This window comes from Microtus ochrogaster, chromosome 1 (assembly GCF_000317375.1).
Source record: "Microtus ochrogaster isolate Prairie Vole_2 chromosome 1, MicOch1.0, whole genome shotgun sequence".
Lineage (NCBI taxonomy): Eukaryota > Metazoa > Chordata > Mammalia > Rodentia > Cricetidae > Microtus > Microtus ochrogaster.
The window spans coordinates 100430418-100444695 of NC_022009.1; the positions used below are offsets into that span (position 1 = coordinate 100430418).

Sequence of the window (14278 nt, forward strand, 5' to 3'; positions counted from 1 at the left end):
CTCCTTTCAGCAGAGCAAGACAGAGACCCAAACTGTATGGTTCTGCCTACTCAACTCTGTTGACATCTCCCCTGGAATTTTTTAAACCCTCCCCTTGGCGTTCCATTATACAAGTGGCATAACTTGTATAATGGTGGAGTGTTCAGCGAACGGATTGGCATTGGCCTTAGGTATTCATTGGCTTCCCAACTTTTCCTTGTAGGCTGTCTTACAACAGTGCGGCTGGCACAGGTGCTCAGTAGAGGCGAGGAAGCTTCTAGAAACACTGCAGAACATGTGGCTTTGGAGTGTCATATAATCTATTTACATTCGCAATAAGATTAGTGGCCAGACAATGATCCATCAATAACGGTGAGCCAATGACTGACAGTTGGAGGTTTCCATAATTGAAACCTACGGGACTTTTCAGGAATGCAGTGTTTTCAGTTTTGTTTTTCATGTTCCCTGGTTATTCTTGAAGGAATCTGGAACAGCCGACTTTGCAAAATCTCACTCAACCCATCACACCTGGTATCCACAGGGGAGCAACAGCCAAGACTGAGTGAGCTTGGGAAACAGGGCAAAGTCACTCTTACCCCAGAAGCTATATTAAAAATAATAATATGTTCTCTTAAAGTACTTTCATATGCATGATATTTATTTAGTGGCACATCTTCTGAGCTTCTAAGAATATAGGCAAACTTAGTGGATTAAATAAGTACACTCTAATCTTTGGGGAAAGGCTGCAAATGCATTAGTCAGCTTTCAGTGGCCCATCCCAAATGAAGCTATCCTGATACACTTGGCCAACGTATGCTGCCAGGCTCTCAACTTTCTAGCTTGTGTTCTAGAAAGATGGATTATAGGCATTCTGCTCATGTCAGCCAGAATGGGTTTTTGTTTGTTTATTTTTACAATCAAAGATTATGTTTAAATACAGCTGCCTCTCTATCTCCACCTGAGCAAGGGGGACCGGCTGCTGGCCATCCTACTGCCTCTCAGGTGAGCTAAGGTTGGACAGGTAACTATCAAGTTCAACGGCTGCTGCCACTAGCCAGCCTGTGTTTCCAGGGTCTGTTACCTCCGTGTCTCCATACACATCAGGGTGGAACCTGCCCCCTTTTTCTCCCCTGGGAAGTTTGCCTGACTGTAGATAAATAAATCATATAAACAACCAAGCAGAAGAATGAACTGCCCTCTTAGAGACGTGGAGAGAGCTGTCGGCATATCTGACTACCCCCTTAAGAGAGTGCTCTCTTCCAGATCTGGAAATACTATAACATAAAAAGTGGTTCAATACTGGCATCCTGTGGCCAGAGGTATTCATCAGAGCTCGAGAAATCTCACATCCTTGGGCTAAGAGACTAGGAGCACCCCCTGGCTGTCTGTACCAACTGTACACTGGTTTCTGAATGGTGGCTAGAAACAGCCCCGGCCAGGGGCATTTTGATAGACCATCACTGTCACCTTTTCCCAGGGTTGATCCATTCATACATACTGAGATATAAAAAAAAAAAATCAAACAGCATAACATAAAAACTAGACAATTTACCAAGCAAACATGATATTAAACTCCTGAACAAACTGCTGGAAGCAAGGCTCTCCTGCCTCCACGCTCACGTGGAGTTTCCTCTCTAACAGAAAGTACATCTTTGGGGGAAGGGCCCAGTACTGCTTGCTGTAGGAGGCTCTTGCTTTGTCTCTGTGTGTTTTGTTTTGGCCAAAGGCTACAAAAATACACCCTACTGCAGCAATAAATACTATGAATTTTATTTTACTACAAGAATGCTGCCTAAGAGGAAAATCAAACAGAATTACAGAGGACTGTTGTTTTCCCTAGTCCCTTTCACAGTGTCTATAAAGATAAAGAGTTGTGATGATCACAGTATAAAGCAGAGTGGCTGGGGCCCTGGTAAGATGGCAGAGAGTCCCTGAGAACCAAACCACCTTCGTGGGTCTCGGCCACCACAGTTTGTTTCACAAAAGACTAACACTAAATTCAGCCGCCTTGAATATGTTCAAAACATCATTAGAGGCAGAAAAATAGCAAAACCTCCAACATTACATGAGCACAGAAGGGCAACAAAAAAAGATTGTGTATGAAAATTTCTGATCTGAACTTACTGAGCGCTTCAAGCATGTCTATGGTAGTGAGACAAGAGACTAGTTAGAACTGGCTGCACAGGGAAGGACAGAAAACCTTCTGGAGGGGATAAAATAATTTTTCACTCCAGGCTCCTCCCAAAGGCTGTTGGCTCTTTCTTCTAGGCCTTGGGCAAGACATAAAGCCCTAGTTTCAGGGATGACTCCCAACTCAGCCCTAAATGATAGCAAGAAGCCAAGCGACACTAATCCCAATTATTTTTTTAATTTGGTTTTTTATGACAGGGTTTTTCTGTAGCTTTGGATCCTGTCCTGGAACTAGCTCTTGTGGACCAGGCTGGCCTTGAACTCAGAGATCCACCTGCCTCTGCCTCCCGAGTGCTGGGATTAAAAGTGTGCACCACCACCGTCTGGCTAATCCTAAATATTTTAACAAAAATTCTCCTCCCTTCAGAAGACCTATAGTCAGTGTCTCCAACAGAGAAAACCCTAACTAAATATGGGTTTGTTTGGAAGAATTAGCTGACGGAGGACTGCATTTATAAGGCATTTGTTATGCCTAGTCCCTCATTCTGTGCCGTTCTCTGCATCCTGGTTACAGCTTCGCCTCATCAGATACTCCCTGGTCCCTAAAAGCAATAGCCATCACCATCAGAGTGACACGAATCCTCTGGCGCCATAATTCAGCATCTATGTAGTAAGGACAATGGCTTCTACTCCTTCAAACAGTTGTCAGAACTGAAAGCAGTCTCACGTGTGCAAGCATAGAAAACATAAAAGACATCCAAGTTCTCATCCTCCTCATGGCTTGTGCTGTCACCAGAACCTCCTGCAGCGCCCTTTCCTAACAAGGTGGAGTTGTAGCCTCGCTGCTTAAGACATTTGCAGGCTTCCACCTCACTCACCAGGAAATCTCACGTCATTGGTCGATTTAATGCTACGATAGTCACTTGGCTTTGTTCCACCCAGGAGAACAAGCATTATGTCACTAAGGGATTCCAAGGAGCAGTGAGGCCATTTGCAGCATCGGAAAGACTCTGCCTAAAGAAGCTATTCCCAAAAATGCCAGTGGCTACAACCACCCAAATGAAATGCCCAACTGGATGCAACCGGGGCTGCACTCTAAATGCCCTTTGCTGCCTCTCTCCTCACAACCGCAATTAAAATGCAGTCATTTAATAACAATGGTACCACACGTCGTTTTAAAGTTTAAGAGATGCATACTGGATGTGTGTACCTTTATGGGTTCTCTATAGCAGTTTATTGCCAGGTCCAAGAGGCTTAAAAGTCTTACCTGATAATTGTCTGAACCACTTGGGTTTCTTATCCCACACAATGAAGAGATAATACGCAGGGACTCCGGTCAGTGTGATGAGGAAGCCCATCCCGGTGCTAAACGGGTCCGAGTAAAGGGAGAGAATGACCATGAAGAGGCAGGTGAAGGAGAACAAGGCCGGGATGAACAGAGGCACCTGGAAAACGGCCAAAGGAAAACAGCATCACTCAAGTTCAAGAGACCAGGGGTGGAGGGTACCAGTCATGTGACCAGGCCATGGGCCTCCACCCATGCAAGCAGCAAAATCCCTCCAAGCAGCACAGAGCCTGTATTAGGTGCAGTTTCTTAACTTGAACTCATTTTTAGGATGTCTGAACCAAGTCTAGGGCTAGTAGATGATCTCTTAGGGCTAGTCGATGATCTCTTCAAATTCTTTCACTTGCAAAGGATCATTAGGATTTACGTTTTTCATCTGAAAAGATTGCTTACTTGGTAATCGTGATTAGAAACCACTTTCATAGGGAGTCAGGAGCACCGGTGGCTTTGCTACGTGTTAACACCTGTCAGTGAACATTGATTTCCTGTTGAGAGTCACACTCCAACCCCACGGGAATAAAGCAGGCCGAATCCTAGTCAACAGCTAATAAAGATGCTGCAGGCATGTGGCCGCGAATACTATCAGAAACAAACCCTGATGACATGATTGCAGCGTTATCAGTGCTATTGTCTTAAGAGCAAATAAATGCGAGATGGCGTTGACCCATGGACAGCTGAGGCTGAGGAGACGACAAGCCAGCTCTCCAGCCCTCCCCCAGGGAAATGCTGGGCACGGTAAATGGCCGTCCCGCCTGGTGGCAAGCTCTTTCTATTTCATGCTTCTTTAGAGCAGTCATTCTCAACCTTCTTAATGCTACAGCCCTTTAAGACAATTCCTCAGGCTGTGGTGACCCCCCCCCAAACATTAGATTATCTATAATTTTGCTAGCAGTGTGAATCATAATGTAAATATCTGTGTTTTCCAATGGTTTTAGGAGACCCATGTGAAAGGGTCATTCAACCTCCTAGTTCCCCAGGTTGACAGCCATTGCTTTATCATGTTATAATATAATATAACATAACATAATATAACAACATAATGACTATAATGTTAAGTTAAAACTCTTCCTAACCCTTAAAGCTGTTCCTCTTTCCAAGTTATAATTAATGAAGTACTCTTTCTTTCCTAGCCCAGCTGTGTCAACAATTGGGCATGAAGACAAATGAGGGAATTCCACCCTCTGAAGCACACCAAGTCAGGCATGAAAACCCAACACAAAAAGTATCTTTTAACACTACCTGTTCTCAACAGGTAAAATCTGCAATGAATTCACTATATTCTACTTAAAATATATATATATGCTTTCCCTAAGTAAAACATATTAGAAAGCACTCCCTGCGAGAGTTACATCTTTTACACTGCAGGATGCTGTCCTCCAAACCTCCCCATCATCAAGTTATGACAAAAGAGGCCTAGGTATTAGGAGAGAGATTTATGCAAACCCATCAAGCTTGTCCAGGCTACCTTGAAAGGACGATGCATATCTGGGCGTTTGTATCGAAGATAAATCAACCCGGCAACTACCAGTCCCATAAAAAGCCACCTGGCAAAACTGAGGAAATTCAGAAGACTGTAGAGGTCTCCGGAGAAGAGCATTATCATCGTCAGAGGATGCTGGCGGTGGGGGAGAGGAGACAAGGTTAAGGCAGCGAACTGAGAGGGGGCAGGCAATACCAACAACAACACTGTCTCATTTCACATGTGTCTTTCCAATGCCTTATTGTATAACAAGAGACCATCATCCTGACAGAAGCCTACATACCACACACTTCTTTTCCATATTCTCTTCTTAGGTTACAGCTAAGCCTCAGTTGGGGGATGCGGTCATCACCCCGGGTTCAGCTGGAATTTTATGCGAATGTGCTGTTTTGTTACTTTGTCCATTCCTTTCCCTCACTAAAGAGGAGACAATGTGTTTTCTGTGGCTGTTCTGTGCTGTGTGCACGTGTGTCTGTCTACATGTATATAAATGCAGGTTTATAAATGCGTGTGGAGGCCAGGGGACAAACTTAGCTGCTGTTCTCAGTCTGTCAATTCTTCAGGTCCCTTCTACCATTGGCCTAGAACTGGCCAGGTAGGCTAGGCTGGCAGGCCAGTGAGCTCCAGGGATCTCCCTATCTCTGCCTCCCCAGCACTGGGATTATGAACCCAAGCCACGATGCCAGCACTTTATAAATATGGTTCTGAGGGACTAAACTTCCCAGTCCTTATGCTTTCAAGACTAGCAGTGTACCAGGGTCACCCTGCCCCAGACAATGTGTTCAAAAAAAAAAGCATTCAATCACTCAAAATCAATGGGGCTTCAATTATTAGTAAGCGCCAATCATAAATATTAAATGCGGCTCCACTAGGAACCTCAAAGGCTGCTCTGAGGTGATTTCTGAGATGCTCCTGGAGCCCACACACAGGAAGTCACCAGGATGAGGTGAATCTTTCGGCTCCTGACTGTAAAACATGGACCTCTTCTTGCTCCAGGTCCGCTCTCCTCATATGCTAACTGCACGTGACCCTCAAGAAGAGGAAAGAATGGAGCCTGCAGAACAGCAAGCAGTAGGTCGGGCCTCTGCCGCTGAGAAAGCCAAGGACGGCGTGACTGGTGGCAGAGGCTTCAGATGAAAGCCCACTTCATGGAATAATAATACTTGATGCTCCCACAAGGGATGTTAGCTTCTAGGTTCCTCACAGAGTGCGTGCGTACTTTAAAAAGAAATTTCAAGGATGCGTTCTGAAACAAATTAAATGCACGGAGAAGAAAAAATGTTCAGTGCTTCCTAGGGCACTCTGAACAGCACATTTCAGTTGAGGGAAAAATGATACTAAAATAAAAATGACTAGAACATGGCCAATGGGTATTTGAGGGCTCCTACACCTTGTACAGTCTTTTGTACCCCACTTTTCACAAAGAGTGTCCCTGGCATAGAGAACTCCACAGCTTCAGTTTACATGTGGGCTTTCCCTTTCTTCTCCGTAAGGTTGGGGCTCTTGCAGGTCTTAGTGACAACTGGAGAACCATTTCACTGCTTAGTGCTTTATCTACGCTTTGGATGGGGTTGGGTGGGTTTCATTATGATGGGGGCCAGGAGGAGAGACAACGGGTAATGCTTGCACAGCCTGCTTTCAGCTGAACTTGGAGTCAGTAGTCGAAACTCTGTCCTTGTGGTTTTTCCTTTTCTCTCCTTTGAGGTTCTCTGCCAAGCAAAGAAACCGCAGCCCTTACTTCCCATTATACCTTACAAATGTTCTCAGAGGTGAAACAGAAACGGGGCGGAGCATACCCAGGGCTTTCCATACACACCAGAAACACGGAGTCAAAGGAAGTCTGTTCTGACTCCGCCTTTTGCTAAACCTTTTGTGAGGGTATATATATAATCTACATATACTTGTTAATGTGCGTTACCAAGACAATAACAGCTGGCAGAGGAGTGTGCTTGTGGACATGAATCATGGAAAGGATTTCCGGAAGGTGCCCTTCTCGAGACGCAACGTAAAACAACCTGGTGGGAGAAAAACGTGGATGGAGTTCACTATAGAATCAATCATTCGAATAGGAAAAATCCTGAAATCCCCAAAGCAACATGTGTACATCTTTCTCACACTCAGCATGTTACCGTTTCTTAGATGGTCATTTTAGCTGTGCCTTGCAGACAAAGGGCAGACTTCGTTATAAGTCTCATGTCAAGACTTATGATATCTGGGACATATCTTATTATGCTTTGAGGAAAAGCAATAGCAACGTCTCACTGAGTGGAGCTTTACCTACACACGAAGAGCTTGTAGCAAAGTCAACTCTATATTGCTAGTGTCAATCCAGTCTAGCACACAAACATTAAACACATGTACATACATGTAGCATTCATATGACTTAAATTGTAACATAAGAAAATGAGATTTATGTGTCATCAAACAAAGTAAAAGGGTTACAGATGGCTGGGTGGTTATTTCTACTTTCTACTTTACTCTTTTTCGTGGCACCTTCAGGAAAACAAAAGACTTTATCGCCAGAAATAAAAGCTGTTATTAGGCCCTGTAGACAGACTCTAAAAAATGCTGCATGGCCGGCTCAGAGCGGGCTATGTGTAGACACGCAGCGCCCTCTACTGGAGAGAATCAAACACGCTGCACTAGAATCTACTACAAACTTGCATATCGCTTTAAAAACAACAGGGTCGGAGGCACTATTGCTTTTCTGTTTAAAAGTTATCCTTATCACATCCAATCTCTAAAACAGAAATGTGTTTCTGAAAATACATGAACCCGCTCACCTGGAGACAGCGAACACGCCACCGTTCATGGAGCCGAAGCAGGAGAGGGCAACAAAGATCGGGACTGCTAACGAGAAATTTCCCAGCAGCCGCTCAGAGAAGGTCTGGGGAAAGAGAGAACGAAGCAAATTAATGCTTTCCCAGAAAGTGGAATAAAATGAAACAATTTAGGCCAAACTTGCTCTTTGACTTTCTATTAGCCTGGTGCTATGTGAATGTTTTATAACCCTTCTTTTTGGTTAGGGTCAAACGGACTCCTCAGACAATCATCGGAAGCGGGTACCATGGCATTGCTTGTCTCAGACCTGTGAGCAAAGGTCTCAACAGTCACCTTCTCTCTCTCTTCAAAGCGATGATCCATTTACTGAATCTTTATCAACCATGATGTATATCATCTCTACCTCTGATCAGAAGAAGAGGCTCAACTCGGAAATTCTGCTTTTAGAGACAGAAATGGTTCGGTACACTACCTGCTCTTTAGCCCAGAAAGCCACCTTTGTATGATGGGGTACAGACATGCATTCACAAGAGTTAGAGCTAGACGATAGGACAAGACAACAGACAAGCTGATCATTTATGTCCGTCCTACTACCAATGGGCCAGTCTACAGGGTTCCTTCCTCCAGTACAGTCATACCAGCTGAACCAGTTCATGGAGTTAACCCTCCCCCACCCTAGGAAGCTGCCCCGTTTTCTTCCAGGGTTTCCTGTAAAAAGCTAGAACACAACCCCAGTCCTGACAAGTGGCAGGAAATGGAGAAGGTAGACAAAGTTCTGAGATTTTCTCCATGCGCAGCCTTGCACATTTCTGTGAAGGATAAACTTATTTTTAATGTAGGATTTTTTTTTTTCATTGTACTTGATGCAGCTGGGGCAATGCAATCAACAGATCCCATTTTGGTCTCCAAAATTTAGTGTTACCCTTTACCTAGAAAGGTGAGGCAACTGACCAGACACCTGGAAACTTTATACACGTCACTGCCTGATAGCACGCCCAGCAGTGGACAAAGCCCTTTTCATACAGTGAACTCATACGCTGGTTCAGTCAAACCGAGATGTTTATCCCGTGTGTGGCGTTGATAGGAAGCAATACTGTTTTAAAAGGAATTGGCATTCATGGACGGGATGGTCACTTGACGTTTTTGAGTTTTTCACCCTTCCTATTTTTGATTTAATGCGTGAATTCTTTCTTACAAGCTAAAACGTTTGAGCAAATATAAAAGTCTGTGTTGCAGAGAAAACAGTCATATAGCATGGTCTTTGGAAACAACTGTGATCCCAGTGTCAATTAAACTTAGGGAAATGCTTTAGATTTGTGTGCTTGTATTTCTTAGGGAGTTACAATGCACACTGGCATCTTCAAGTATTACAGCAACATCTCTTTAACATTTAATTGCCTAGTTGTTCTCAAATTTATGAATACCCCAACACTACTGTTCCAAGGTTATGCTGGAAATAAATAGACTTGGTCCTCCTCAAAGTTCTGGAATGATCCTTCGGAGAAAGGATTCAAGTCAACATTTGTAAAGTTTATAACCAGAAACCAGCAGAGTGGGTTGTACTTTTGCAAATCAAAACCTACATTTATTTACATTCAGTAGCTGTCCACATGTCCTTAGAGCCATGCTGGGAAAGTAATTCCTCCTTCTAAGAAAGCCTTGGAGGCGTTTTCAGCAGCTATATGTGGAAATGTTTTCTAGGAGATTAATAAAAACAAAGCGAATCTATGGAAGAACTTAGCTGTATCATATGATATATTGGTAAGAAAGGTGTGCTCAAAATTTTCAAACTATTAGCATTCAGGCTGGGAAAAGATTACTGTCTTCCAAAACCCGTTCTCCTGGAGGGAATCACTATAAAGGTCCATCAGCTCGTTAGCCTAAAGCCAAACTGGCATGATTTTAATGTGGACTTACCACCGCCACAGCATTGGATAGCAGCAACTCCTCGGCACTGATGGTCGTAAAATAGGCCACGTTTGTTAGCACATAGCCGACTGTGATGATGGCCATGGAAATGCAGATTGCCAGGGGGATGTTTCTGGAATACACAAAGACATCACTTATGAGTCATTATGTGTTCTCTGCTACCAAAGAATAGAGAAAACTAATTCCAGTAAAGGATGTCACAGTTTGGCCATGACTGAAGGCTCTGTTGGCACATGGAAGGACATTTTATCAGAACAAAATTATCTTTGCAGTTTAATGAGATTCATGGAGGCGGGTATTTTGTATAACTCGTCTATTATTTCATCCCCAAATACAAAGGTCAGTCTCTTTCCTTATGTCATGAATGTTATTGCCATGCTTCTACTAACCTCACAGTCACACGAAAGGCTTGTTAAAGTGCAGGCCACTGAGCCCCTCCCTGTGTTTCTGATTCAATGGGATCAGCATCCCTCCTATTTTCCTAAGCGCCCCTGATGCTGCTCACTGGTGACCACATACCTTTCTGCTATTAATCCACTGTACTGGCAGCTTTTTAAGGGGAGTCCTCCAAAGCATCTTTCCTATTCAGTGTTTTCCCCTTGGGCAGCTTGTGGTGCAAACCAGCGAAGACTTTGCAAGCAGGGGAGTGGGCTGCATCTATCTTCCGTAAAACGAAGGCAATAAGAATCTTGTATGGGAGAGAAGTGTTCACAATAACGACTCTGCATGGCCCTGCTGTGAGTTCAAAGGGCTCTCAAGATCAGGAGCATCTAATAAAGCAGCCGTGCAGATAATCCCACGAAATTAGAGGAGACACGCTGTGAAGTATGGACGACAGGACAGTGCTGACACTGTGTGGCCTCAAGAAGTACCCGGCACAAATGCAATATTATGTCTTCATTTAATGTGGTGGGAAAGCCAGGAAGCCACTGACCCTCATAATTTGATTCCATGTTACCGATACACATTACTTGCTTAACATAATCGCCTCTTCAGACCCTTTCCAGTTCAAGCAACTTAAACCTTCAACTTCCTGCACAAAAGCTGGTCATTTTTTTCTCTCTCTAGCATTCGGCTATCAGCCCTCATACAGGCTTCCCCCTGCTGGGTGCCATTAATGAAGACCTCAACATAATTTCTTCCCGGATTAAAATGCAGTTCAGAGCCAGGAGGGGAAAGGCATAGCCAGCCTCACTGGCCAAGCTAGATGTGTTTAACACCCTGAGTCCCGGCTCATTATACTGAACAGCAATATTCCCTGTTGAGCACAGGCAACATGAGCTAGTCAGCAGCTGCCATTCATTATGCTGCTTGCAGCCTGACACTCGCCCTGATCCCCAAAGCCTTCAGCCTTGACCTCTAAATCCTGGCATCCAAACATGAAAGGAGCAGATGTTCTCCCTTCCCCGGTGTGAAAAGGGTCCCATGGAATTTCCCTTGAGCACCATAGCAGACCTTGCTAGCTGTAATTGATAGACGCTAAATTTAAGGCAAAAGGAAAATAAAACAAAAATCACCAGGCCAATGAAAGAAAAAGGAGTGAAGCAATTAAAGACAAATTCTGTTTCTCTGAAAGACAAGATGGCATTGCAAAGGGATAACAGGAAGAAATGAGGTGTAGATCCCCCTTCGCATGGGTACATTCAACTGGAATATAGCTTCCCACCTGGAAACTACATGCTTTGGGTAAAGGAAGATGGAGATACAGAGAAGGGGAGAAACAGACCCTCCATGCCTTCCAAACACATGATTGATTAAGGTAGTATATCAAGGTTCTAGCGATAAAAATTGAGGTGACATTGCTCAATGAACTGGGGTAACTAACTCGCAGAAGAGAGGGAACTTGGTTACACCATATAATGCTGAAAACAACAGAAAAAAACACATCTGACGCTTGGGACTATGGTCCTCCCAGGCAAGAACTGAGTTCTCTAGCCTTGCACCTGGAAACCAGAACCTGCTTGGTCCCTTCTTGGTATGTCTCACAGTGAGGCTTTCCGTACCCATCTTATCAGAGGGCAGGCTTAGGTAACCCAGCCTTCTAGGTTAGCATCCCTTCTTTCTCAGTTTCCTACTAAAGAACCTAGCAACAGCAGTTCTGGCCATTGGGCTGACACCAGCCCCAGCATCTATGAAGCTTCTGCGTATCTGCCTCATTTTATCTTGGAAATTCCTGAATGCTGGAAACATCAGTACTTTTTTTATTTATAAAGAAATGGAATTTTTGAACCTTAAAAAAAACTATCCAAGGACACCCAGCTGGTGAATGGAATTCAGGATTTGGCTGTGAGCATGGCCTAATTTGAAATCAGGGCATTTTAACCCTGAGAGTATACTCTCTCACACAAGTGTGGCTCCCTCAAGTCTATTGCTGTTCATGGAAATGAAACTGTAGAATATTGAGTTGGGGAAGTCTCGTCAAGATTACATTTCTCACAAGTTCCAGTAAAAGGAAGAGGAGCATTCAGAGCTTCTTGTCATGTTTCTGTAGAGCACAGACTGTAGTGTTGGGAGTGTTCTCAGACATCTTACCATTTTATTATTATTATTATTATTATTATTATTATTATTATTATTATTATTATTATTATTATTATTATTATTATTATTATTATTATTATTTAAAAGAAAAGATGTTCACTTGATGAATCTCCCCAGACATGTTTGTATACAAAAGAAAGAAGAGTCAACATGTTTGTCAAATAAGTTGTAATGTTGTTCTCAAATGTGCTGTGGAGCCAAATATGTTGTTCTCAAATGTGCTGTGGAGCCAAATATGCTAGGTGGCTATTGGGAGGGGCAACCAACCCTAAAGTAAGGGTCCAAAGAGTAAGAGGGTAGGCTGTGGTATACAATAAACCACGATGCGCTCTCATTGGATCTATGAAACCATGGGAATTAGAGCCACTAGCATTACTGAGCATCCTCAGGTTCTATTCCACTTGGAAGGAAGTGGGGCAGATTTTGTGGTTGTTTTGCCATAAACAGCATCAGTTCACAAAGGTGACCAGCTGGTCTGATCAGGGCTGAGCGCCATGTGGTTAAGTCCTGGTTACAAGGATTAAAGCCTATGAACTGATAAAAGCCAGATCGATCTTTCAGATGCTTTAGATGCAAAGGGCAGACAATCACAGTTAGGGGCCCAAGAGGAAATGAAAAAAAAAATACAGGAAGGAGCAGAGAGGCCATGGGTATTTCAAAGCCTCGAAATTGCTGAGAGGTGGAAGCCCATCCCAAATGGCAACAAAATCATTAGCTTCGTGATGAATGCAAATGGCACACACCTGTAAACCCTCCTCTTTCTCGGGTGTTTGAGCATGCTTGTGGTGATAAACAAAACCCAAAGTTAGTGAGAAGAGCTCCTTCATCCCCAAGAGCCTTCCATGATTGCATGTGCTTTTTCTGATTAACGGCCAATGAGTGTGTGTATGATATTTGTATTAGCTGAAAACTGTCTTCAAAACTGTCATAGGTAGTCCTCCTACTTCTTCATTTAAATTGGCATCTCTAGCCATCCTGGCACACTCAGAATAAATATTTGATCCTTTGAAACTATTAGACTGGAAATTGCCTGTTCAGGAGTTCCTTTGCCATTTCTTTTTGTTATGGGTGATGGCTTCTTTTCAAAAAGTGATGGATGGATATTTGTCTTTGAAGAATCTGCATGGCCCCCACAAAGATACTTGATACTGAAGTAGATGTACTACATTTCAGACCATTGTGGAACAATACAGAAGATAAATACATGAAACACACAATCATATGTTTACGTAGTAAGTAGCTCCCATATTCTTTTAAGCAGAAAAGCCAAAGCTGGCAGAGGTTTGTGATATGGATCAAGGTCCTAGAAGCAGCAAGTGGAGAGCTGGAACTCAAACCTAGCCCCCCCCCCCAGTGCTTCCGAGTCCCAGAATGTCTGTTGCAATGGCATCTTGACAGTATAGTGCTGACTTTTATCTCAAGTTCAAGATCCACAGGGTCCTGATGTGTCAACAGATGCACACTATAGTTTATTCAAGCATTCCATTATCAGGCCAATTATTTCTCTACACATCTTATGCCATGCATATGTGACTATGAACCCAACAGTCACTGAAAGTGGAGAGTCTGTTAAACATGTTATTATGAAGTACCAGAGATACGGTTTCTAGAATTCCATTTGGGCCACAAGGAGCTACTGCTGTAAACTCAGCTGGATGCCGTGATCCGTCAAGGACACATCAAAGTGGAAGGGAGTCATGTTTCTCAGGTGGCCAGAGTAATGCCTTAACTATTTGAATTTAGGATAGTCCAAGCATGTTTCATAACCTGAACAAAATCTCCCAAGACTGTTGCAACCTAAGTCTGTTAATCTCCCCAGTCACCATGAGGACCTAGAGCTCACTGACCCCTGTGTTATCTCCTCGGTCACCATGATAACCTAGAACTCACCCCATAGGTGCTCTTATGTTTGTGATAAGAGCCAGGACACAGTGGCAGACATTTAAGTTATAAAAAAGAAAGAAAGAAAGAAAGAAAGAAAGAAAGAAAGAAAGAAAGAAAGAAAGAAAGAAAGAAGAAACATACACAAAAAACCCTACTCTCATATGCTCTGGAACCTTCTAAGTGGTTCTTGTTCCAACTTTCTACTTAGA

The 14278-nt window shown here is 43.4% G+C and overlaps 1 protein-coding gene across 3 annotated transcripts in view; it reads right to left on the reverse strand.

Moving 5' to 3' along the window:
* Positions 1–14278, reverse strand: part of Slc7a11 (solute carrier family 7 member 11) — a 73573-nt gene that overhangs the window by 9244 nt on the left and 50051 nt on the right. For all 3 annotated transcript variants that reach the window (XM_026782989.1, XM_026782994.1, XM_005343948.2), the window contains 5 exons: positions 9633–9756; positions 7718–7821; positions 6853–6949; positions 4920–5069; positions 3377–3554 (listed from right to left, as the gene is read on the reverse strand). In XM_026782989.1, coding sequence (XP_026638790.1) covers positions 3377–3554; positions 4920–5069; positions 6853–6949; positions 7718–7821; positions 9633–9756 — 653 coding nt within the window. The remainder of the gene's footprint in view (positions 1–3376; positions 3555–4919; positions 5070–6852; positions 6950–7717; positions 7822–9632; positions 9757–14278) is intronic.